General features: G+C 50.3%; 1 protein-coding gene across 2 annotated transcripts in view; it reads left to right on the top strand.

Moving 5' to 3' along the window:
* The window catches only part of Sin3b (SIN3 transcription regulator family member B), a 33,828-nt gene that overhangs the window by 2,438 nt on the left and 5,813 nt on the right, over positions 1–25,577 (top strand). The window contains exons 3-14 of one of the 2 annotated variants that reach the window (XM_028787729.1): positions 274–427; positions 4,811–5,008; positions 6,729–6,872; positions 13,760–13,879; positions 15,669–15,758; positions 16,012–16,130; positions 18,700–18,907; positions 19,143–19,259; positions 20,903–21,141; positions 22,323–22,506; positions 23,823–24,366; positions 24,525–24,694. In XM_028787729.1, the coding sequence (XP_028643562.1) occupies positions 274–427; positions 4,811–5,008; positions 6,729–6,872; positions 13,760–13,879; positions 15,669–15,758; positions 16,012–16,130; positions 18,700–18,907; positions 19,143–19,259; positions 20,903–21,141; positions 22,323–22,506; positions 23,823–24,366; positions 24,525–24,694 (2,287 nt within the window). Of the gene's footprint in view, positions 1–273; positions 428–4,810; positions 5,009–6,728; positions 6,873–13,759; positions 13,880–14,075; positions 14,254–15,668; positions 15,759–16,011; positions 16,131–18,699; positions 18,908–19,142; positions 19,260–20,902; positions 21,142–22,322; positions 22,507–23,822; positions 24,367–24,524; positions 24,695–25,577 lie in introns of those variants that run through there. The other variant, XM_028787730.1, reaches the window with a different exon arrangement.

Raw genomic sequence — 25,577 nt, 5'->3', positions numbered from 1 at the left:
TGCTAGACTTAGCCAGGTGGTTTCACATGGTGGGGCCCATTTGTTTAGTGGGGCATGGTGGTGCATACCTTTAATCTCAGGCAGAGGCAGGCATATGGAGGCTAGCCAGGGCTATACAGAGAAACTCTTTCTCTAAGGGAAAAATACAAAACAACATGGTGGGGCCCATTTTTAGAGTCTTTGCCATCAGCTAACCCTGGGCTGAGGTGATCTTGAGACCACCGGGGCAGTTCACTCCCAGGACTCTTGCCCACTTGCATTTCTTTTTTCCAGCATCGACACCCCTGGCGTGATCAGGCGTGTGTCCCAGCTCTTCCATGAACACCCTGACCTCATCGTGGGGTTTAATGCCTTCCTTCCACTTGGATACCGTATAGACATTCCAAAGAACGGCAAGTTGAACATCCAGTCTCCTCTGAGCAGCCAGGTAGGCATCGCTTGAGTGATGTGGACCCCCAGGAACACAGCTAGGCATTTGTGATGTTTCTGGAAGCCTTTATACAGCCTTTTCTTTTTCTAGGTCCTCTAGTGGATGGCCAGACAGAAACACAGAGACAGCCTTTGCATCCCATCAAGTGTAGTGGCTGGGGTGTGGTTCAGTGTGGGATAGTACACTTAGCATGAGCAAAGTCCTGGGTTTAGTCCCTAGCACTTAGGGGTGGGCATATAGGGAGGAGATTTCAGGCTCATTGAATCACTAGTTGCTGAGATCTAGTCTCCAGGCTTTCCCAAGAAGTCTACCAGGCCAAGTATGCACTGGCATCTTATGGCTTCCCTTGATCTTAGGCCACCAGTAAAACCGAGGTGTTGAGTTTTGTGCATGGGACTAACTTTCTCACACTGGGTCATAGGATTGCCAGAGGCTCTTTTCACAGCTCAGGCTTGGGCTCTGCCGCCTGCTGTCTGTAGTTCTCTACACTGCCACTCCCACAGTAGCTCAGACAGGTCTGAGCCTCATCCTCATGCCTCAGTCTTCCAGGTGCTAGGATCACATGAGAGCTGCCACCACAGGCTTTCGGTGAGGTTGAGAGGGACTCTGGAAAGGTACTGTGGCCCCACAGGCCCTCCAAGTGGCTCCTGTGTAAGTGGCTCTGCTCATCAGCGTGCCTCCTGAATCCCAGCCCTGCCCAGTTTTCAGAGGGAACTCCTGGAAGCACATGCCACTGAGTTGTCAGGGTCTTTCATTTCCCATCTGTACAGGAACCCAGGAACTGTGACCACCAGCGCCTTATCAGAAGTGACTTCTAGACTCTGTGTGGCTGTGATACAAGGCAGTACAAGCTGTGTCAAGAGGAAAGAACAGTTCCTAGGGCATGCATGATGTCAGAACTCAGGACACCACTCAATAGAAAGCTAAGCTGCAGGGAGCGAGAGCTGGCAGGAAGTGGAGTCTGAGTCATGGGGGCGGCCTGTTCCCTTCATAGGTGGCTTAGTTGACCAAGGGGCCCCAATGACTTACAGAAAGGATGACCAAGACGCTCTTAGGTCCATGAACAGGGTACCTCCTGTGAAGGGAGGAGACAGATAACCATGCCCTGCTACAAGCGGGAGGCTAGGAGCACATTTCATCTGCTGTTGCTTCTCCCTCAGCAAGCATCCTGGGAGCTGTTGCCTCAGATTCCCCACTGCCACTCACAGGTGGGAGAAGTGTATATTCCTCGTGTTGGTGCTGCCTTCCTGACCAAGCTCTTCATGGGAAGAGGACCTTTCCCTGGGTCACTGAGCTGTGTTAGGGGAAGAGTAGGAAACCAGCTGTCAGTGGGCAAGTGAGGATGGGACACCTAGCTCCTGGAGACAGTCAGTAGGTCCTTGGTCTCACATACTCACAGGAGGCTGTCCTTTATCCACCCTCTTTGGGGAGGCTTGGTCAGTTTTTGACAAGGACAGGTAGTGCCTTGGGCCTGATAAATTCCAAACCACTACATCCTTGGATGCTGGCCCTCTGTTAAATTTGGAGTTTGGATATAGGACTCCCAACGTTGATAGCAGGGACTTTGTGGAAACTGGACCCAAGTAAGGGTCTTTGGAGGGATGCACCATTAGGGTTGTCTGTAGAGTAGAGTAGGGCTGGGGGAAAGCTGAGAGGCTGGTTTACAGGGCACTGCATGGCCAGGAATCAGCCCATCCAGAGACCCCTGAGAGGTTGGGGCAGCTGGGGCTGACTGTTTGCTCATTTAGGTTCCTGAATAGCCAGGAGAGCAGCATGGTTCTGGGCAGCTGTGAGGCAGAGTGTGAGTGCTAGCTATGTAAACAAGTCACCCTAAGTGCAGACAGAAAAAAGGATAGAAAGTCCCAGCAGGGCCTATCCCATATATCTTGTAGGCTGTGTAGTGGTGGTTTTATATTTTTCTAAGGTCACAATAGAAGATTGTATTATGGTTGTACAAACATCACCACTAATTCCAGAACATCCTGTCACTCCAGGAACAGACCCTGCCAAGCACTCCTCTACTTGTTGTCTGTATAGTTTCTCTTCTGGCCATTTCATCAGTCACTCACATCACAGTATCTGTTAATGCTTCTTTTCTTGTGTTTCTGAATACAGTTCCACTGGATGGACTACATTTCATTCATTTGTCTGAGGATTTTAAGTAGTTTCCACCTTTTGTTGGCTTTTGTGAGTGGTGCTTCATTGAATGTTGGTGTATGAGTCCTTTCCAGTTTTTGGATCTGCTTATAGGATTGTGATTGTTGGACTGTAGGAAAATTCTCTGTTGGATTATTGGTTACTATGGCTGTTGCCATAGTAACTGTCCTTATCACCATCTAGTGCCTTCTGCAGAGTCCCTGACTAGAGGGCTGGCTCTGTGTGCCATCCGGCTTATTCAGGGAACCAGAGAGATCATACAGTGCTCAGGAGACCCTAGGCTTACCAAGGGCAAACTCAGACCCCGTGACCTTGAGTGAGCAGTCAGGTACCTCATTTGTAGCCCACATTTGTAATCAGTGTCCTCAGCTTTGGCTTCTAGCACTGTGTGTGTCCACTGTTGTAGCTCAGTCCTGCTTCCTAGTTATGTGTTGCAGCTTGACCCCAGTCCCCGAGAAGACCACTAGTTGGTCTTTGATCCTTGAGTTCTGCACTTGCAGATTTGGCACAGATCAGACATTTAAGGGAATGATCATGTATGCTGAGCATGCAGGGTGGCTTAGGGGACTGGTCGGAAGCTCTGTGTCTGAGCCCCACCCCAGTCTGTGCTTGTGCTGTATGTAATTGTTATACCCTAGTTCACAAGGTGGAATCACTGACAGTGTATTGGTGTGAAACTCCTGGAGGTGGTGTATGCTGTGGGAATCTGAGCACATCTGTGTGATGCCCTCCACATTGGCATTCTGTGGAGGAGGGTCCTGAAACCTGTTCCCCTTGGATACTAAGGGACTGCTATTTGGAGATAGGATCGAGACTGAGCAAACACAGACCAGATGAGGCCATTTGTATGTGCCCTAATTAAATATGACTGACATTTTAAAATTTATTTATTTTTTTAACCTATGGTTTTTTGAGACAAGGTTTCTTTGTGTAACCCGGGCTGTTCTAGGACTCACTCTGTAAACCAGGCTGCCTTGAACTCTGTTTCCCTAGTGCTGGGATTAAAGGTGTATGCCACCACAACCTAGCTGCTGGTTTCTTTTAAGAAGTCTTGAGGACACAGTGCAAGCCTTCCTTAGGAACCTGAGCCCTTGGTGCTGGCACCTCACTACACACCATCTGCCTCCAGCCTCTTGGGGAAAATTACCTATTGTCCACGTAACCACTCAGATACCATGTGTGAGCCTGTTGCCCAGAAGAGGGAGCTGCTAGGGAGAACAGGGCAGTCACTCAGAGTCACTAAAAGATGGTTCTGGAAGATCACGGTGAGCATGGATGTCATGTGACTAGAACCATGAGCTGAGGGGTAGTGACAGTGATCCAGGAAGACGTGTGGGATGGTTCCATTTGAGAAGTCCAGCTGCCGTGTCTTCCCACAGGGTTCCATTCCTTCCCTCAGGGCCACATTCCCTCCCACAGGGCTCCATTCCCTCAGGGCCCCATTCCCTCCCACAGGGCTCCATTCCCTCCCTCAGGGCTCCATTCCTTCCCACAGGGCTCCATTCCCTCAGGGCTCTATTCCCTCCCACAGGGCTCCCGCAGAGCTGCTGCTTGGGTTGAGTACTCTCACCTGGACTGCAGTCCTTCCTGTCCGTTGATTGCTCCCCCCCCCCCAGCAGGATTCCATAGAGCAAAAGAGACCTGTTTGTGTCTACAGCTGGAGAAAAATGTGCACAGTATGCTCTGATGACTGATGCCTCTCACTTGAGTTATTCTGGTGCTTAGCACCCAGAGGCCCTGTTGTGAGAATCCCCTGAGCTAGCTGTGGCTAGGTACACACACATACTGTGATGCTCCCTTGAAGTTAGCAGACCTTGTTTTTACCTTAGAACAGTCTTACTAAGATGGGTATGTTTCTCACAACCCTGCACATAGCTGCAGTAAGGTTCAGGTTCCAGGATCTGTGACTTTCTCCATGCATGCTAATATCCAAGAGTGGAAAGGACTTGCTAAAGCAAACCTCTGATCTGGGGAGGATGAGGCAGGAGGTTGGTCAGAGTTGAAGCCTCATAGAGAGATCCAGTCTCAGGAATACAGGGGTGGGCTTTGTTGAAACTGCAATTCTAGCTGCAGTGCTTGGAGATCTAGGGAGACCCCAGAGGGAAGAAGTACTTGACTTCAAGGGGTGCATAGGGTTACAGGGACAATACTTTTCAGCAGGTAGTAACAGTGCAGTGTTTATCTCCTGGACACCCCATGCCACTCACTGCCTATGTTCCACAGGACAACTCCCATAGCCATGGTGACTGTGGGGAGGACTTCAAGCAGATGTCCTACAAGGAGGACAGAGGCCAGGTGCCCCTGGAGTCTGACTCTGTTGAGTTCAACAATGCTATCAGCTATGTGAACAAGATCAAGACCCGCTTTCTGGACCACCCTGAGATCTACAGGTCCTTCCTGGAGATCCTACATACCTACCAGGTGAGGCCTAGCCCACTGTGGCATCTGGGGCCTTGTCCCACCTGGACATTGTTTGGCATTTAGGAGCTGAAAGTGGAGTCCAGGGCCTCACAAGCTAGCCACACACTTACTTACTGCACACCACAACCCAGCCAGATTCTCTTGGTAGCTTTCCTTAGCCACATCACACCCCAGTGTTCAGTATGGTTCTGGGGGAGTCAGGAGTAGGTTGAGGTAGAAAAAGGGTGCGTGTTGAGAGGTGTGTAGGCCAGCCATCGGTGCAGAAGCAGGGAGAAAGAATGCTGGAAGAAGCCCCTGAGGGGTCCAGGGGTCAAAATACAGAGCTCTGATTCTCATACAGGAAACTTTCCGAGCCACTCAACAGCTGCCACTTCAATTGATAGGTCATGTCTCCAGTACCACACAGCACATAAAGTTGTAGAGACAAAGAAGACTGGTTTCTTTTTGGCATACAAGTTCACCATCATAGAGCTAACTAACCTAGGCTCCCTATGAACTCACAGAACCCTAGTCATGGTCCACATTTACAGCACAGCTCCATTACTGTCTGCCGGAGGATGCAGCTTGTGTTATGTGGATGTGGAAACCTCAGGCAGTGACATTGTGGCTCCCAGCACAGCAGTACCTCCAGGGAGGGCACAGATGTGGGATACTAGTGTAGTTTTGTGTTCTTGGGGACACCAGCCAGTTGGGTGCAGTTTTCTACTACACTGTGTCTGAGACATGTTGTAACAAACACCATAAGCTCCTTAGCCTTGGCCGTCATGTGTGGCAGCCCTCCTGAGGCTGCTGTGCTGGGTGGTGGTGGCTTCAGGAAGCTTGGTGGACATGCCCAGAGCACAGGCCACAGCCAAGGTATGTGCACTCTGCCAATTCCCAAGATCAGCTCAAGGTTTTTGTGCCTCTGTGCTAGAGTCTCAGCTTTGCCTGTGTCTTATCCCCCTCACCCCCCAAACAAGGTTTCTCTGTGTAGCCCTGGCTGTCCTGAAACTCACTCTATAGACCAGGCTGGCCTTGAACTCAGAGATCTGCCTGCCTGTGCCTCTTGAGTGCTGGGATTAAAGGCATGTGCCACCATGAAACCAGTCTTAAGTTGTGTTTTTAAAAACAGTCGTTTGAAGCCAGATGTGGTGGCACATACCTTTATCCAGAATTCAGAATGCTTAGCCAGGAGGATTGCTGTTAATTAGTGAGTATGTATGAGGCCTCAGTTCATCCCCTAACAGTATGCAGAAAACCAAAAATCAAACAGCACAGCTTCCTTCCTTGAAGCAGACGGTGAGCTGTGTTGGCTGCTGTCAAGCTGTGGCCATGTGGCTACCCTGCTCTCTTGACCATGACATTGAGTGTAGTGCAGCATATTTCTACCAAAGTCCTTTTTCTTCTTAAATTTTAAAGCTCACCTGGTTTCTGCATCCCTGTCCCCAGCCTCTGGCCCTTCTGTAGCCTTCAGCTCCAGGTTTGCCTGCCTCCTACATCTTGGCTCTCCCCAACTACTGTCTAGTGATGCACTGGGAGCCATTCTCTGCTCCTCTCATCCAGCAAGCATGGCTCCCCCATTGCTCTGAGACCCATCGTACCCTCCTCAGCCAGTATGGCAGGGCTCAGACCACTGAGAGCAGAACAAACTTAAGAGTGTAGACACAAGGCTGATGTCTGCACCTCTGCCCATGCCTGCCCTAGGACCCTGCTCACCCTTTTTTCTTTTTCCCACTTGCAGAAGGAACAGCTGCACACTAAGGGTCGTCCATTCCGTGGCATGTCTGAGGAGGAGGTTTTCACAGAAGTGGCCAATCTCTTCCGTGGTCAGGAGGACCTGCTGTCAGAGTTCGGACAGTTCCTGCCTGAGGCAAAGCGGTCCCTGGTGAGTGCCAAGTGTCCATGATCCTGCCCGCAAGCTGTGTGCAGAGCTAGAGTCTGCTGAGCCTGTCTCACATACCGTGACTACGGTATTGTGGGAGCATGGATGTCTTTTGGCAGAGACAGGGAAGCCAGTGTGAGGACAGTGGTCCAGGCTTGCACAAGTGCCTAGGGCTAGACTGCACTTGCCTCCTCACTTTCTCCCAGCAGCCTGAGGCCTGCCAGAGGTGCCTTTTCTGTGTTTTTTATGCATATTAGTCTTTTTTGAGAAGTAGAGATGAAATTCATGAACCTTAAAGAACACCATAAAATTCACCACTTTAAAGTACGTAATTCTGGGCCAGCTGGTGGTAGTGGCGCAACCTTTAATCCCAACACTGGGAGGCACAGCCAACTAATTTCAGAGTTTGAGGCCAGCCTGGTTGACATAGCCAGTTCCAGAGTACTCAGGACTACATGAACCCTGTCTTAGAAAAAAGGTACGGTTCAGTGCCATGCAATCTACTTAACAGTTAGTACAACTGTCACTTTCAGTCCTTACAGGTTACTTGTCTCCATCAGCACTCACCCTGTCCATCCCCTAGCCTCTGACCTGCTTCCTGTCTGGACTTGCCTGCCCTGGACATTGTCATTGGGGTCTGTGTTTTTAGCCTTTGCTAGTGTTCCCTCGTGTTTGTCAGTGACTGAGTAGTAATGGTCCCAAGTATGGGTTTCCATTTTGTCCATTTGTGTTGTGGACATGGGTTGGTTTGCTTTGAAGCCATTGGGAGTGAACAGACTTATACAAGTCATTGTTTGGATGCCTGGATACCAGCTTTGGATCAGCCTCTGTGGGCTTCCCAGATTACATGGTAGTTTCATTTAACTTTCTGAAGAATTTGTGTTTTCTGTGTCAGTGGCTCCATTTCCTGAGTCCTGCCAATATTTGACTTTCCAGTCTGTGTTCAGTTGTTTTACAGCTGTCAGAGAAAGATATTCGTCAGCTTTGACTGCATTTCCCCAGTGCTGATTGACTCTGTTGAGTGTCATGTTTCTGTACTGGCTGGATTTTAAGATATATTGTTTATTACTATTTGTGTGTCCATGTTTTGTCCGTATGAGTGTTGTGTACCACATACATGCAGATGCCTGTGGAGACCAGAAGAGGGCGTCAGAGCACGGGAGCTGGAGTTAATGGTGGTGTAAGCTGTCATGTGAGTCCTGGGACCTGAATCCAGGCCCTCTGCAAGAGCAGCCAGTCCTCCTAGCCATTGAACGGCCTGTCTGCAGCTACAGCTGAGTCCTTGCTCTGCTCCCATGAGCTCCTTAAAATGTGTGACCTGCAGATTCTCACCTCCATCTCCTGTCACCTTTTTCCTTCTTTGTTCGTGATTTTGATGCACACAATCTTTATAGATTGTAATTAATTTTTTCCTCACATCACTCTTTAAGTGTTAAACTTTAGAAGCTGTTGCTGAGCAATTAGGTCATGAGATTTTCCTTCTTTTCTTACAGCTTTATCTCTGGAGCTGTGTTTTGTCTATGGAAATGATCCACTTGTCTAGCACACTGATGAGCCTGCCATGCTGGGCTCCGTCTTGACAATATTAACGTGTGTGCATTGCTCGTGATGACTGTTGCCACCTCTTGGTCTGTGTGTTCTCAGGCCTGCCATTGGCACTGCAGCTTTTGCAGTGAGTTGACGAGCAGGAAGCCAGTGTCTTCCACCTCCTGCTTCCTTGTCAGACTGTGCCAGCTTTCCAGACCCCTGATAACTGAACGTGGTTTGTTTGTTTGTTTGTTTGTTTGTTTTCTCTTTGAGATTGGCTCTCACTGTAGTTCAGGCTCCCTTCAACATGTGATCTCCTGCTTTTTTGGGCTCCCTGAATGCTGGAATCACTGTCAGGGGCCACTACTTCCGATCATTTTTTCAATTACTGTTAGACATTTGTATGTGCACCACAGCCACGGGTGGATGGAAGTCAGAGGACAACTTGGGAGAGTAAGTTTTGTCATTTCACCCATGTGTCTTGGGGTCACACTCAGATCCTGCCACTCTACCCTCTGAGCCATGCTGTTGACCTTGGCCTGGTTTTGGTCTTGTCAGGTGTTTTGCCCTGGCATGTTCTTATTGTTTTGTCAGGCTTCTTTGATCTTACCCAGGCCAGTGGCCAGTGGCCTTGGTCTTTGTCACCATGTCTTGACCACATCATCAGCCATGGGTGGGATAAAACCTGGAAATACCTAACTACATCAGAGAAACTTGTGTCATCTAGCCTAGGGCTGTGGCTTAACTGTCCCTCCTGCCTGGTGTCTAGGTGCCCTCCAGGGCCCAGGTGGTGGCAGAGCCCAGGAGCCACGTGGCCTGCTGTGCCCTTCAGCCTCAGGTAGAGCCAGGCTGGGTGTTGCCCTTGGGCCTCGCTTCCTCCTCAGAGCTGTGGCTGGCTGTCTGCTCAAGTGAGACCCTGAGCTGCCGGTTGACTTTCAGGTGATGACTGTAGTGCCAGCTCCTGGGACAGACTGCATAGGCATGTTCTCTCTGTCATCTCCCTGAATGTCCCCACGGGATCCATGTTCCCAGAGCTGCACAGATCTACAGGGGCTCTTGAGTGTGCCTGGAGGGACACTAGGGTCCTTCTGTACTTCCACTCTGTCTTGAGTCCCTGTCTGCCTGTTTCTTTCTGAAGTTTAGAAATTCTAGTGAGGTTCTCTTTGAAATCATGACTGTTGTCTTAGTGGTTTCTTTGTTTTTTTTTTTTTTTTAAACATCACTGTGACAGAGCTAACAGAAGAAGGGTTCATATGGCTCCTGGTTTCCTAGTTCTCTGCTGCTGTCCTTGGCTCCCTGGACTCTGAAGCTGCTCTGAGAAGACCCTCAGGCTCTGGGGGTTGGTGGCAGGGGCTGCTCACTTGCCAGCAGACAGTGGGCTTGGGACCCCTCACCTTCCTTCCAACCAGGCTCCCATCTCCTAGCTTCTAGGACCTCACAGACTATCACACCTAGCTGGACACAAAGCCATCAGTACATGATGGTATATAGACTTTTTCTGGATATTGTGGTACCCTATTCCTATCAAGAGAATACTCTGACTGTCTTTGGGGATTATAATAGTATGTAGGAGAGGGGTGTCACCTCTAGGCTCCTGATGGCCTGGCCACAGATTATCTGTTAGGATGAGTTTCCTGTCAACTGCTACTTAAGGTGGGGTTAGTATTTGGGGTGTCAGATCTGGGTGCTGCATTTGAGCAGCATGGCTCTGTCCCAACACCCCTTGGAGTTGAGAGCCTGTCATCCTCCACTGCACTTCCCTGAGCTACCACTGACGACGGGGGTCGGGGACGGGGGGGATGGGGGACGACAGTGAACTTTGAAGTCCAGGGGAGTTCTGGGTGTAGGGCTCCCTTGTTTTCTTGGACCTGGTGTTCTGAGGCCTTGCAGGCTGCATACTAATCTCTGAAGTCCTGCTTCTATCCTAGCCCACAGGAATACCAGAAAAACCAAGCAGCTTGTCTGCTGGACCAGGGTGATAGTGCAAACCTTGTTAGTCTGTGTACTCTGGAGGCAAAGGCAGGTGGATATCTGTGCATTCCAGGCTACTCAGGGCTACATAAAAAGACACTGTCTCAAAGTAGTAATTGTTAGGTCTCAAAGAAACCTGAGACAAATGGCTAACTGATGCCTATTTAATGCATCAAAGCTGATGCTGGACATCGGTCTCAGCTGGTGAGTACTGCCTGTTACAGAGTACCGGCTCCTCCTGGCATTTGTCACTCTGCTCCTTCCCCTAACCCTCTTCCTTCCAGGGGCTGGACTTCTACTTCCCTTCCTCAGCTTCTGATCCCAACATACGGCAACCATTTTGGCCACCTAGTTTCTTGGTCTTGTGGCTCCTGGCTGGCTCCACTCTTGGATCTTCTTTGGTCATGTCCTCCTCCCTCATGGGAGTGCAGGCCTCGGACTATGTGCTCTCATATGTACAGTAAACCACCTCCTCCACTGTACCTGGGAGTGGCCATGTCCTTACCAGATGGAATGAAAAGGCAATGGCATGGCTGCTGAGCATGGCCGTGAGGCACAGGGCCGTGAGGCAGAGTGGGGAGTAGAATACTTGGGAACCCAGAGGCCACGAGGGTATTCTCAGGGTGAGAAGTGCAGGAAGGAGTGGAACTCAGTCACAGGTAGTGTATCTGCCTTGCTGACAGACTGATGGTTAAATAGGTACTTTAGTGAGCCATTTTTGCTGGGTTTTGTTGAGACTTAACAATATTAACAATCACATAATAAACAGCTCCTGTTTGAGACCAGCCTGATCTACAGAGCAATTTCCAGGACAGCCAGAGAAACCCTGTCTCAAAAACACAGACACACACAAACCAGCTTCTGAACTAGCAGTCACGCTATCCATGGAGCTTACAGAAGAGAGGCGGCTTCCTTCCCTGCACTTGTCTTCAGTCACTGCCAGTACTGGGGGTTCACAGTACCTCTACCCCTAACATAGCAGAGTGTGTGAGCAGCAGTCAACGCAGTGTGAGCAGTGCTGTTGTGTGCATCTCAGCAGGGGGACTATCCATCTCAGAAGCTGGGATTCACAGTGTAAGACAGGGATAAACTGGCTTCCTTTCTAAGTCTACCTGTTGAGCACCAGTTGGTTCTGAGTGTTTTCCTCCGCATTGGCCCCATGACCTCAGTATAGCGACTCAACCCTGCTCAAGTAGCTTGAAAATAAGTAATCTGATCTGGCCACAGGTTGGTAAATGGGCACAGCTGTGGCCAGGAGAGCTTTGCAGAATGAGTGGGTGTGGCTGTGTGTCAATAAAATTTTGTTTTACAGAGTGGATGAATAGGTTTGGCTGTCATTAAAACTTGACAGAGTGAATGGGCTGCCTGCAAATCAATAAAACCTGATTTACAGAATGAATGGCTATAGCCAAGTTGGAGATAGGCCCTGGTAAGTAGTTGGTCAACCCAGCCCTGATTTGGAGTCTGTCTACGTGAAGAACATTGAACAGTTGAGTGAGGACTGTTAGCAGGGCCAAGGCCAGTCTGCTGTGCTACCTGTCCCACCTGTCTCCTCAGAACTGGGTGTTTGAATTGACAAAAAAGAGCCCAGTGAAGAATCCTCTGGAACACCACTTTACTTACTTGGGGTCCTGGGACAGTTTCACACTTATTTATTTATTTATTTATTTATTTATTTATTTATTTATTGAGACAGGGTTTCTCTGTGTAGCCCTGGCTGTCCTGGAACTCACTCTTGTAGACCAGGCTGGCCTCAAACTCAGAAATCCGTCTGCATCTGCCTCCCAAGTCCTGGAATTAAAGGTGTGCGCCACCACTGCCCAGCCAGTTTCAAATTTTTGACAATTGAGATTTTTTTATTTGGTTGGTTGGTTTGGTTTTTGTTTTTTTTTGAGACAGGGTCTTTCTATGTAGCTTAGACTGGTTCAAAGTGGTGCTTCTCCTGCCTCAGCCTTCTGAGGGCTAAGATGACAACCATGTACCACCATGCCTGGCTGTTGGATTTAGAGGATCTGTCTTACCTGTGGCTTAGGGGTAGGCCTTTAGTGTTGTGGAAATGTCTTCCCTCACAGAGGAGTTTCTCCTCCAAAGATGACCCCTGAGAAGGTCTCCTCAGAGCACTGCTGTGTGTGTGTGCTCCATTGCTTTCCAGAGTCAAACAGTAACAGTGGCTTCCTGCTGATTCTGCCCTTTGTTTTTTTCTTGTTTTTGTCTTTGTTTTCTTTTTGTTTTGTGCGTTGCACATACCTGCCACAACAGCAGCACAGAGCTGTCCAGTATACCATTTTGTTCCCATCAGTTTTACCTGGGTACACTGACTTCATTTTGCCCACGATCAGAGCCAAGTGCACATCCTTCACATGGTATCTGTCTATCTAGGTCCCATGGTGATGTGGAGTGGGGCGCACTGGATGCTGATACCCACTCATGGTGTTAAGAGAATCTCCGACTCTCTGAGCTTTCCAGAGTAGCATACCTGCCCTGTCTGTCGGCTTAACCTCACCCCAACCACCCCTCCTTGCAGTATACCACAGAGCAAGGGCACTCCTAAGATGTGTTCTGTCATTCATGACAAAAAACTTCAAAACCTGCCTCCAAGGCCCCCACCAATGATGACATCATTGGATGATATCAGCTACTACTACTTGCTGCCAGGGCTGTGTACTGCTACCTACCCCTACCTAGAATGCTTTGTGTTATCTGTAGACACCCAATTTACCAGAACACACTCAGTTATCTCACTCCTGAGCCTCTGACTCTACCCTGGAGGCCACGGGGAGCCTCCTCAAAGCTGTGTACATTTACCAGTGATGTGTGCACTCGTTCTCTCCCCCAGAAATAAGACCATCTTCAATGTGTTCTCACTACAGAGACGCTGGCCTATGGCACACAATGCTTTCTAGGGCTATAGGCCAAACCAGAATGCAGTGCATGTGTATAGGTGGCCATCTGCCTTTCTCGGTCTGTCTGTAGGTCTGTAGGGTTTCTATTGCTATGATGGAACACCATGTCAAAAGGCAAGTTGGGGAGAAAGGACTTACATATTGCTGCTTATTCAAGGAAATTGGGATAGGAACTCAAAAGAGGGCAGGAACCTGGAGGCAGAAGCTGGTGCAGAGGCTATGTAAGGGTGCTGATTACTGGGTTGTGCCCCATGTCGTGCTCAGCCTGCTGTCTTACAGAACCCAGAACCACCAGTTCAGAGATGGCTCCACCCGCGATGTGCTGGGCCCTCCTCCATCATTCACTAATTAAGAAAATGCCTTACAGCTGTATCTCATAGAGGCATTTCCTCAACTGAGGCTCCTTCCTCCAGTGACTCTAGCTTGTGTCGAGTTGACATACAACCAGCCAGTACACCATCTGAGCACCTCCCGTGTTTGTGTCTTTAGTTTACAGGAAACGGGTCATGCGACATGAACAGTGTGCAGAAGAATGAGGAGAAGAGTCTGGAACACAACAAGAAGCGCTCTCGGCCTTCCCTCCTGCGCCCTGTGTCTGCACCAGCCAAGGTAACTGTGGGTTCTCACTGCACATGACAGGAGTGGTGTGAAGGCCCAAGCAACAGGGGAGCCTGAGGCCAGAGCCTAGTCTGGCACCATCTACTGACCTGCTCTCCTGACTCGGCCGTGAGGAGGAAGGGGGAATTGGAAGGACGGGCGTGGCATGCTGCTCACTCTACTTCTCACTGTCGTGACTCTTTCGTAGGTGGGGCTGCAGTTGAAATGTGCAGTTGTGTGGTTTGGTTACTGCACAGCTGAGGAGTGAAGGTGGCTGGCAGCAGTTCCTGTCCCGCTCATCACCCACGATGGTGGATTTCTAGACCTGTCACTCTGTTTTCTAGTTGACGTTCTACAGTAATAAAGTGATTTGGCATTTCCGTTTATTTAGTTATGTGCAGCAGTGTCGCCCTCAAGTCACAATTCATTACTGGTATCTTGACACCCAAACTATCCTGGGCTGGCCAGTGGGACGTCTTCAGGCTGCCCTTGGATACCCTACCATGTCATCCTTTTCATCTTTACCTCACTCTTTGGGGATGGCTATGCAGCAGTATGCTTCATACCATGAACCTGGGTCAAATGCAGGTCCAAGTCTGGTTTATTCATTATGTGTGTGTGATATGTATGTATGAATGTGGCATGTCTCAGAGATCAGAGAATAACTTCCGGGCTTATTTGAAAATGACATGGTTCTTTACACGCAGTCATTCCCCTGCCTTTTAAGTCCAGAGACTGTCTGCACACAGCCTTACACCTGGCTTTCTCAGGATGCTACTGACGCTGCCCCTCCCTGCCTCCTAGTCATCCTCTGGCCCACAGGATAGATAGCAGCTGGTTTCTGTGTCCCTGAGTCCGGGATAAGGGCTAGGGAGCAGCTCACTGGCACAGTGCTATCTCGGGTACCCGAGCTCAGCCCCAGCACCTCAGCTACCCCATCATCAGTAACATGTACAAAGCATGCCCCTGGCCCCGGTTTCCTCAGAGCACACACATAGCAGCCAGGGTGTTTCCTCGGTGCTTGCACCGCCTTTCTACTCTCGGTGTCAACCAACCCCAGGCAAGGGTCCGGTTTACTGATTCCCAGTTAATGTCTTCTGAGCATGCGTGAGGGCCTGGCTTTCATTTTTCCAGTCCATGTCTACTGAGTATGCGCAAGGTCCTAGGTTCTACTTCACGGAGTTGTGGAATGCATAATGCTCTCGATTATCCCAGTGTTCTCTGGGCATGCCCAAAGTCCTGGGTTCCATTTTCCCAGTCATTGTCTTCCAGTTTGTGTGAGGGCTTTAGGTTCCGTATCTATGGCGCCTTCACCACGCCTTGGTTCCATTTCCCCTTTAAGCACCTGCCCAGCCCTTGTGCAGCCTGAGCTCTCATTCTTGAGAGCTGTAGCACATGCGGTAGCACATGCATGAGACCCAGGGGTTATTTCCCCAGCAGCTGTCAGGTCAGCTTCTGCAAGTCTTCCCTGCCTCTGGTAGAGCTTGGACCATTACTCCATGTGTCCATCGTCCAGATCTTGTTTTCCACGTGTCCTTCCAAGTGTCCTCAGCACCAGGTTCCATCCGCAGATTTGATAGGGTGTTGCTGTGGGCTTTGCCTTGTGTTAAGTCCTGAATTAGGGGCCCACTTCACACAAGGCCACGGAGGGAGCAGCACGCCCCCTGATGCTGGGCAGCCAGATAAACCTGGGGTGCCCAAGACAGGCTCCCGCTGACTACATTGAAGCTTCCCCGGGTTCCATGCATCCTTGGTCCTTGTGGTGGGGACACACCATTAAGCCAAGGGTTTCTCTCCGCAGAAGAAGATGAAGCTCCGAGGTAACAAAGACCTGTCTATTGCTGCTGTGGGGAAGTACGGCACACTGCAGGAATTCTCCTTCTTCGATAAGGTGAGTAAGGAAGGCCCTCTGAGGTCCTCTCCATCTGGACACAGCGGCTTCCTCCCAAGTCCTTCTGTGGGGCACCGGAAGCAGGGCCACTGTAGTGCGTGGGAGAGGGAAGCATAGTCCACAGAGCCAGCCCAGACAGTTCAGGGTCATGCACACGTCCCTCCACACAGACACATGTATGTGGTTTCTGCAGTACGCGGTGCATATGCCTTTTACAGCTGTGCCTCTTGTGTCCGTATCTCCTCACTCCCAGGTGCGCAGGGTGCTGAAGAGCCAGGAGGTGTACGAGAACTTTCTGCGCTGCATTGCGCTCTTCAATCAGGAGCTGGTGTCTGGGTCTGAGTTGCTGCAGCTTGTCAGTCCGTTCCTGGGGTGAGTGGCTCCTGACTCCGGGACTTCCTCCTATCCCAGCCAGCAAGTGAGCCGTAAAGTTGGTTTATGTGATTTGTTGTTTTAAACATTAGTTTATTTCTTACGTGTGTACAGGTACAGACCAGAGGACACGTTCTTGGATGGGTGTAGGCTCAGATTATTCAAAACCTACTTTAATGAGGGTTCTTAAGTGCTTCAACCTCCCTTTTAGCCCACCACCCACCAGTAGAAAAGAAAGGTTAATAGGAAACGGGGTTGTAGGCCAGTTTAGAAATAGTTCTTTGGGGGCTATTCAGTAGTTACCACTCACAAATCAGCAATGGCAGGCAGTTTGATCCAGAAGAAACCACAAAGCTCTGCCAAAATCAGCAACTCAAAGCCAGGTAAACAGCAAAGGTGAACCAATGCCAGAGCCTCCCTCCACTGTCTGTGGGTCATATTTATACTCTTTCTAAACATCACACATCCTCTCACATGTCTGCTTCAGTGAAACATCATATGACATAACTGAGTTTCCAAAGATACCAGAAATTTCCACTTCAGGTGGGTTCTCTCCCATCATGTGGGTCTCAGGAAGCTAACTCAGGTTATCAAAGTTGGCAGCAAGCACCTTTACCCACTGAGCCATCTTGCCCACCTGTGGTTTTCTTTATTAATTAAAGTTGTTCCCCAGTTATTGCTGATAGGCTCACATTTGTAAAAGAATGACTTGGAGAGAGCATAGCCTTAGTGTTCAGAAGTGACAGGAGCCAACCCTCCTAAGGTCCAGAGTGATCCTGTACACAGTGCATGGGCAAGCGCCCTTGGCTTCCCATGGCTCAGACTATGACTCTTGATTTTATGACAGTATGGGAGCTTTAACCATTGAGTAGACATTTTTCCTGCAATTTACAGTTGTAGACATCAATATTTGGGAACCATCTTTTGGCAGGATGCTGGCCAGCTTCCTGGCACCCCTCCTGTGTAAGAGGAAGCAGCCTGAGTGTGCTGTGTTGAACTGGACATCCCTATTAATGATATAGTCTCTTTTCATGTTTCTCATGTTTTTACATGTATGTACACTATGTTGCACATATTCTGTTACCCTCCTGCAGTCGACAGTCCACTGACTTGAATGTCACATGTGCTTTCCCTGAACACATGGGATACAAACAAAAGGTATTACATAAAAACATGAACAGACATTGAGGTGGCACTGGTGTCAGCTGCTGTAAAGTGTTCCGTTAGCATGCATCCTATTTCCATCCTGACTTCTAAGAATGAACCCACAAGGGCCTCTGTGGGGAGAGGCTGCACTCATGGAGGGGGAAGCTTCACCCAGGAAGACAGTCCTGGTGGGCACAGCTGTTCTCTGTTCTGTCCTCTAGAGCACCCACGGACAGAAGCAAGTAAATGAGGCAGGACTGGGTGCCAACAAAGCTTTATTTACAGAAACAGTCCATGACTGCAGTGTGTAGTACCTGGATCAAGGACATTGGCTGTTCTGGGCTTCTGACTTTGGAGTCCAGTTTCATCCTCCTAAGGCTGCAGCAGCTATTGGAGTCACCAGAACCAGTAGAAGGGAGACTGACCCAGCCTACCCCAGGACTCCAGCATAGGACCCTGGGAACTGTGTGATGCCTGTGGCCTTCGGAGGGATATCGAGCAGGGGAGCTCTGCACAGGCCTGGGTACAGCCAGTGACTAGAAGGGGCTAATGTCCCGGGCTTGGGGATTTGGGCTCAGAGTCAAGGCTGATGTGTGTCTGTGTTTTGAATAACTTAAAGGAGGTCATGTCTAGCCTAGAACTAGGTTCACTTCCAGACTGGTTTGGGCACAAATTGGCTGTAAACACTTGCTGCTGACCGACTGGTCACAGGGCTAATGGGACACTTGAGTGTGTGTGGGTTTTTTTTGTTTGTTTATTTTGTTTTGTTTTTTGTTTTTAAACAGCGTCTCATAGCCCTGGCTGTGTTGGAACATGCTCTGTAGATCAGGCTAGCCTAAAACTACCAAGATCTACCCAGATCTGCTTGAGTTCTGGGATAAAAGACATGTGCCACTCTATCCACTGTGTTTCTTTCTCTTTTTTTTTTCTTTCTTTCTTTGTTTCTTTTTGTTGATTAATTAATTAATTTTTATTTCATGTGCATTGGTGTTTTGTCTGCACATATGTCTGTGTCAGCATGTCAGATTGCTTGGAATTGGAGTTACAGGCAGTTGTGAGCCAATATTTGGTTGCTGGAAATTGAACCCTGGTCCTCTGGAAGAACAATCAATGCTCTTAACCACTGAGCCATCACTTTAGGCTCCTCTTACTTTTTTTAAGTTAGGGGACAGAAAATCAAGGCTGTGAGACCCACAGAAGTTATTCCCAGTGTGCTTTGCAGCTGTGGCCTAGTGGAGCTGGCAAGGTCTATAGCTATAAGACTGTGTTTGGTGTTGATGGGAGAGAACCCTCCTCCTTTTCCTAACATTTGAGTTCTGATTCAGGCCATCTTGAAGTTCCATATCTTCAAGGCTATTGTCCTGACTCTAGAACATTCTCAAAAGGCCCAGTGTCTACTTAAAGTTTCTATCTGTCTTTGAAGGAAATTTCCAGAACTCTTTGCACAGTTCAAATCCTTCCTGGGAGTGAAAGAGCTGTCCTTTGCACCACCTATGAGCGACCGGTCTGGAGACGGCATAAGCAGAGAAATTGACTATGCATCTTGTAAGCGAATAGGATCCAGCTATCGGGCACTTCCCAAGACCTACCAGCAGCCCAAGTGCAGTGGAAGGACTGCCATCTGCAAGGAGGTAGCACCCTTGGGGTACAGGTCAGCCCTCTCCAGCGCACAGCCATGGGCCAGGGTCCAGACTTCCTGATGATGTTCGATACCTGAGGGATGTCATGAGAGGCCACCTGAGCTTCATGCCCTGTTGGATGGCAGTGCTTACAGCTCACACTGGAGTGGGGACTTGGACAATTTATCACTGCTCAGTTCTGCCCTGTCCCCAAGTGTACTCAGTGACACTCTGCTCTCTGGTCCAGGTCCTGAATGATACATGGGTTTCCTTCCCATCCTGGTCTGAAGACTCCACCTTCGTCAGCTCCAAGAAGACACCCTATGAGGAGCAGCTGCATCGCTGTGAGGACGAGAGATTTGAAGTAGGTGACACACCTCTGGCTGCCTATCTGCTGTCCTCTGTCCGCCCAGCCCAGCACCTTCCTTGTATAGCCTAGTCCTGAAGTCTCTTCCCCATGCCACACAAGGGTGCCAGTGCTGTGGAGCAGCTCCCTCTGGCTGCCAGTTCTGCCAACTCTTAGCTACAGTGCGTCATTAACCTCTTCCCTTCAGCTAAAGACGGGGTAGTTAGCTTAGACTAAGTTAGCTTTATTTTTTATTTTTATTTTTTTTGATTGTTCAAGACAGGTTCTCACTGTCCTGGAACTCACTTTTTAGACCAGGCTAGCTTCAAACTCAGAGACTCTGATGTCTCTGCCTCCCAAGTGCTGGGATTAAAGGTGGTGTGCACCACCACTGTTTGGCTAAGTTAGCTTCATTTCTTTTTCTTTTTCTTTTTTTTTTTTCAAGACAGGGTTTCTCTGTGTAGCCTGGGCTGTCTTGGAACTCACTCTGTAGACCAGGCTGGCCTCAAACTCAGAAATCCACCTGCCTCTGCCTCCCAAGTACTGGGATTAAAGGTGTGCGCCACCACTGACTGGCTGTTAGCTTCATTTCTTATTGAAGTTGTAGTTGAGTTCTTCAGACCCAACCAAGTGCCCCTCCTGGGGACAGACAGATGGAGCACCTTCATTTCATCCTGACTCCCTGTTTACAAGCTTATATTTACATGTCTTCTTGTTCTGTTTTGTTTCATTTTTGTTTTATTTTTATTTTACGTGTGTGGGTGTTTGCCTGCATGTCTGTCTGGTGCCCATGGAAGCCAGTAAAGGGGATTCCATAACTGTTCCTAACTCCAGCTCCAAGGAATCCAATCGTTGGATTCCTTGGAGCTGGAGTTAGGAACAGTTATGAGACACCGTGTGGGTGCTAGGAATTAAATCCCAGTCCTCTGGAAGGACAACCAGAGCTCTTACCCCCTGAGCCAGGTCTGCAGCCCTTGCTTTTCTTTTTGAAATGTCTTTCCTTGTAGCCTAGGCTGGTGTGGAACTTGGGATCCTCCTGCCTTAGCCTTTCAGTACTAGGATGACTGATGAGTGTACACCCTCCACCCATTTCCCCTGTGTGTATGTGTTTTCAACTTCTGCTGTGACAAGTCCCAAGGACAAGACAGCTTATATGAACCAGAGTCTAGCAGCCACTGGGAAGTGTAATTCAAAGATGCCATACTTGGCAAAGCCTGCTTATAGTACCCCATGGTGGCTGGGACACAAAGGAGGCCAGTTGTGGCTTATAACCCCATTCCTAAACATTGCCACCCACCCGTGAGGACAGTCTGTGGCTGGAACACCAGGTCCTGTGTTCTGTTTGAGGCAAGGTTGTCTTAGAACACAGTCTTCCTGCTTCCATTAATACTGCAACACCCACCGCTAAACTTCAGTGTGGCAATGTGGCAGGTGATCAGACTGTAGGAGAGGGGGAGGGAGAGAGAGAGAGAGAAGGAGGGAGAGAGGGACAGCGCCTGTGTGTGTGTTAAGCGCCCCCCAGTGGTGATATGTGCCACTGCTGTCACTGGAACACTGCCTGTCCCACACAGGCATGCTCTGGTAGACACCCACACTTACTGGCTCCATTGACAGCTCCTAACCACCCACCAGTTCTGACCATGTCTGCCTCCTCCCTGCAGTTGGACGTTGTCCTGGAGACCAATCTGGCCACCATCCGAGTGCTGGAGAGTGTGCAGAAGAAGTTGTCACGGATGGCTCCTGAGGACCAGGAGAAGCTCCGCCTGGATGACTGCCTGGGTGGCACATCGGAAGTGATTCAACGCCGCGCCATACATCGCATTTATGGAGACAAGGCCCCAGAGGTCATCGAGAGCCTGAAGAGGAACCCTGCCACCGCTGTGCCTGTCGTTCTGAAAAGGTATCCCCCTCTTCTACTCTCCTCCCTGGCTCAGGGGAGCTACCAGGGTTTCTGACCAATGGAGTCACTTGACTGTGCCTTTAGGTCAGCCTCCAGCTGACCTAGTCCTGAGCAGAGTCTTGACAACCAGGCTCCTGGACACCTCATGTGGTCTCAGTCATCTCCAGGTATGCACATGCAGTCTCACCTTTTGCTTACATAAAATCTACACACATGTACCCGTCCACGACCTCTCCGTGACTTACAGTGCCTGTGGCAGTACATGTACATTGTGTCCCGTGGAGATGTAGCCTTTCCTTCAGTGTCCCACTTAGGTGTGGTTGAGACTTGGGATACAAAGCATGGATTGTGACTGAAACACAAGGATCCCTAGGCCACTGTGTGCTGACAGGCCATGGAGCCCTGTGCTAGCCGATAGGTTTGAGCTGTGATGCTCAGCGGGGTTAGTGACAGAGCTGTGTGGGTTGATGGGTGTCAGGGATTGCTCAGCGGGGTTAGTGACAGAGCTGTGTGGGTTGATGGGTGTCAGGGATTGCTCAGCGGGGTTAGTGACAGAGCTGTGTGGGTTGATGGGTGTCTAGGAGGAGGCGGAGAACTAAAAGCAGCCACTGCTCAGAGCTGGCTAGCATTCAGAAGCACTGCTGCTCTTCCAGAGGACCCTGTCCGATTTCCAGCACCCACATGGTGGCTCAGAGCTATCTGTAACCCCAGGGCCACCATATACATGTGGTATACATACACACATGCACACAGCACACACATGCACACAAAATAATAAGTAAAAAAAAAATTTAAGTAGCCATGTTGGCTATGTTGGACACTTCTCCTTCCCCGTCCTCTGTGTGGGAGGTGTTTGTTTTGGTGATAGTGCCTTATGTAGCCCAGACTGGCATTGGACTTACCGTGTGCCTAAGGAGCCTTCTGACTCCAGATCTTCAAAGTGCTGGGATGACATTCTTGTAACGCCACGCCAGGCTCTTTGTTTGTTGTTTTTTGAGTTGGAGCTTTCTCACTGTAACCCAGGCCAGCTAGAAATGGACATCCTCTCTGCCTTAGCCTCCCTGGTGCTGGCTTGCTCTGTGTTGTGCAGACCAAATGTATATTTGCTATGGGGAAGTGGGCCCTTCTCCTGGGGTCACAGGAGGGTCTGGGCATCAGGCACTGAGCCCCTCTCCCTACAGGCTGAAGGCCAAGGAGGAGGAGTGGCGGGAGGCCCAGCAGGGCTTCAATAAGATCTGGCGTGAGCAGTACGAAAAAGCATACCTCAAGTCCCTGGACCACCAGGCCGTGAACTTCAAGCAGAATGACACCAAAGCGCTGCGTTCTAAGAGCCTGCTGAATGAGATCGAGAGCGTCTATGACGAGGTGAGGCTGCCAGGGACCATCGACCTCCTCACACCTGACCCACACCCATCCAGCCCTCACTTGCCTTAGTGCTGGGGAAACTGAGGTACGAAAGGCTGCTGCTTGCTAGGCTTTGCCTGGGCTTGCTTTCTGCTATATGGATTGATCGTTTGTTTGTACGTAAGTTTGTTTGACTCAGAGGTCAGAGGTGTGTTCGCCCCTTAGAGCTAGAAATACAGGTGTCTGTGAGCTACTGGAAATCCAGCTCAGGTCTTCTGCAGGAGCAGCAAGCACCTTAACTCCTGAGCCATCTCTGCAGCCCCTACCGCCTGACCTTTGAAGACAGACTTGGTAGTGTGGGGTAGGACACTTGCCTAATTTGAGGCCTGGGTTTGAAATTGAGGTAACCACATGGAGGAAAAAGATTCTCGAGGTGTTCATATATTAGTAAATCTCCATTGCTGGTGATAAGCATGTGAGAGAAACCATCCAACAAGAGGAAGGCTGGTGTTGGCTCCTGAGTTTAGAAAGTTCGTCCCAGAGCTGCCCAGCTCCTCCAGACTCTAGCAAATGGGAGCAGCCGGCGTGTACAAAGGCCTTGTAGCCTTGAATAGAGCAGAAAGAGCCTGGCCCAAGAGAAGACTACAGACAGCAGGGCCGAGGGCTAAGGTCTCTAAGAGCCTAGAGAGTCCCTGCATCTCTCTCTCTTTTTTTTTTAGATATATTTATTTTTTTATGTATAATACACTGTAGCTGTCTTCAGACACACCGGAAGAGGGCGTTAGATTCCACTGCAGATGGTTGTGAGCCACAATGTGGTTGCTGGGATTTGAACTCAGGACCTCTGGAAGAGCAGTCAGTGCTCTTACCACTGAGCCATCTCTCCAGCCCTCCCGGAATCTCTTGTTGTTAGCTAAGCAACTGGGCAGGTGGCAAGCTGTTTTTTGGAGTGGGGGAGGGGCAGCTGAGCCCTGTGGAGTAGTGGAGCTGAGTGTTTGAGTGGCAGATGGTTGGAGGCTCCTGGGACACTCTGAACTTTGAGCCTCACCCCACTGGAGAGCTTACTCCTTGGCCAGTCTGTGGGAAGCCTCACTTCACTGTAGTCCTCTAGTGCTAACATCCACCTGCAGTGAGAGGGCCTTGGCTTGTCCAGTTGAGAGGGCGGCTGGGGGCTGGACTCTACCAGGGCAGATAAGACCCTGTGAGATGAGAGGAAGGTTGGATAAATGACCCTTACTCTTGCGGTGTGTGCCAAGGTCACTCATCCTTTCTAAGGAGGCTGGAGGCGGGGCTTGGGAAGGCAGGCCATGCCCGCCGCTGACTGCCACCCTTTGCAGCACCAGGAGCAGCACTCGGAGGGCCGCAGTGCACCTTCCAGTGAGCCACACCTCATCTTTGTGTACGAGGACCGACAGATCCTAGAGGACGCAGCAGCACTCATCAGCTACTATGTTAAACGGCAGCCAGCCATTCAGAAAGAGGACCAGGGCACGATCCGCCAGCTGCTTCACCGGTTCCTGCCCAGCCTGTTTTTCTCGCAGCAGCGCCCTGGCGCCTCGGATGACTCTGCGGATGAGCGCGACCAGGACAGCGCCGATCCCGAGCGCTGCCGGCCCACCGACGGGAAGCCCCCCGCAGATGCACCGCCAGAGCCGCCCAAGGCCCTGGATGACGTGTACAGCTTGTTCTTTGCCAACAACAACTGGTACTTCTTCCTGCGGCTGCACCAGACGCTGTGCGCTCGCCTGCTCAAGATCTATCGGCAGGCGCAGAAGCAGCTGCTGGAGCATCGGCGGGAGCAGGAGAGGGAGCAGCTGCTGTGTGAGGGCCGCCGGGAGAAGGCTGCTGACCCCGCCATGGAGCTGCGACTCAAGCAGCCCAGTGAGTGCCTGGGCTGAGGCTCTGGGCTAGCCTCTGTCCCTTTAGGCCATCTTAATGGAGGGCGGTGGTGGACCAAGGCTAGGGCCCCCTTAGCAAGTCCCCAGGGAGTCCGGGCTGCTGGCTTTCCTGAGAGTCAAGTGACCACCCTCCTTCCCCAGGTGAGGTGGAGCTGGAGGAGTACTACCCGGCCTTCCTGGACATGGTGCGGAGCCTCCTGGAGGGGAGCATCGACCCCACGCAGTATGAGGACACTCTCCGCGAGATGTTCACCATTCATGCCTACATTGGCTTCACCATGGACAAGCTGGTGCAAAACATTGCCCGCCAGGTGAGGGCAGGCACAGGAAAGCTCTTCTTATCTGTCCTTGTCACCTTGGAAACTGGTCCTTTCAACACAGGGTCCTGTACACTATCCTTGTCACTTTGGAGCTGATTCTTTCAACACTTTTGTTTCAGTGAGGTGAAATTCACACAACAGAATTAGCCCCTTAAAGTGCACCCATAGTTTATAACATTTAGCGCTGTAACCATCTCTAAGGCAAGACCCCATCCCCCCACCTGGTCCAACATGCAAAATGAGAGATCTAGCACAAAGCTGTGCCATCTGGGGAGAAGTCTTCTGAGCCCCGTCAGTCACAGGAAGTGCTTTAGAAAGCTCTTTCCTCCCAGGGCTTAAAGACCTTTTTATTGTGTGTTATTTATCCGTTTATGTGCCCATGGACATGACAGACATGCAGGCAGGACAGCTGCAGGCCATGCTTCTCTTCTCCCCTGTGTGGGTCGAGGGGTGGCGCTCTCAGCTCTGCTGTCATGCCTGCAAGTGCCTTTCCCCGCTGAGCCATCTCACTGGCCCCAAGAGCTTGGTTTTCCTTTTTGGTGCTGGGCATGGAAACCACGGTCTTGAGTATGCTAGGCAAGGGCTCTTCACTGCGCCAAGTCCTGGCCCCTAAGGACTTCTGCTAGAAAGTACATACACAGACAGAAAGTACTCAGATCTCCAGGGGTCACCTAGTAGGTTTTCACAAGCAAAACTTCCTCACCCTGATTCTGCATGGAGGTTTCCAGCTGTGTGGAAGTAGCTGCATGTTGGCAGTGACCTCTCTTCTCCATCCCTGCACCTGCTGGAGCACATCCACAGTGGGCTCTGACTGTGCTATGGGGCAGTGGGGCCTCCTAGTGGTAGGTGAGGCTACGCCCTGTTTGCCGCTGTT

Source organism: Grammomys surdaster, unplaced genomic scaffold (assembly GCF_004785775.1).
Source record: "Grammomys surdaster isolate TR1022 unplaced genomic scaffold, NIH_TR_1.0 125672, whole genome shotgun sequence".
Taxonomy (NCBI): domain Eukaryota; kingdom Metazoa; phylum Chordata; class Mammalia; order Rodentia; family Muridae; genus Grammomys; species Grammomys surdaster.
Note: the sequence above shows the minus strand (reverse complement) of the source record. Positions and strands in the feature narration are given on the sequence as shown.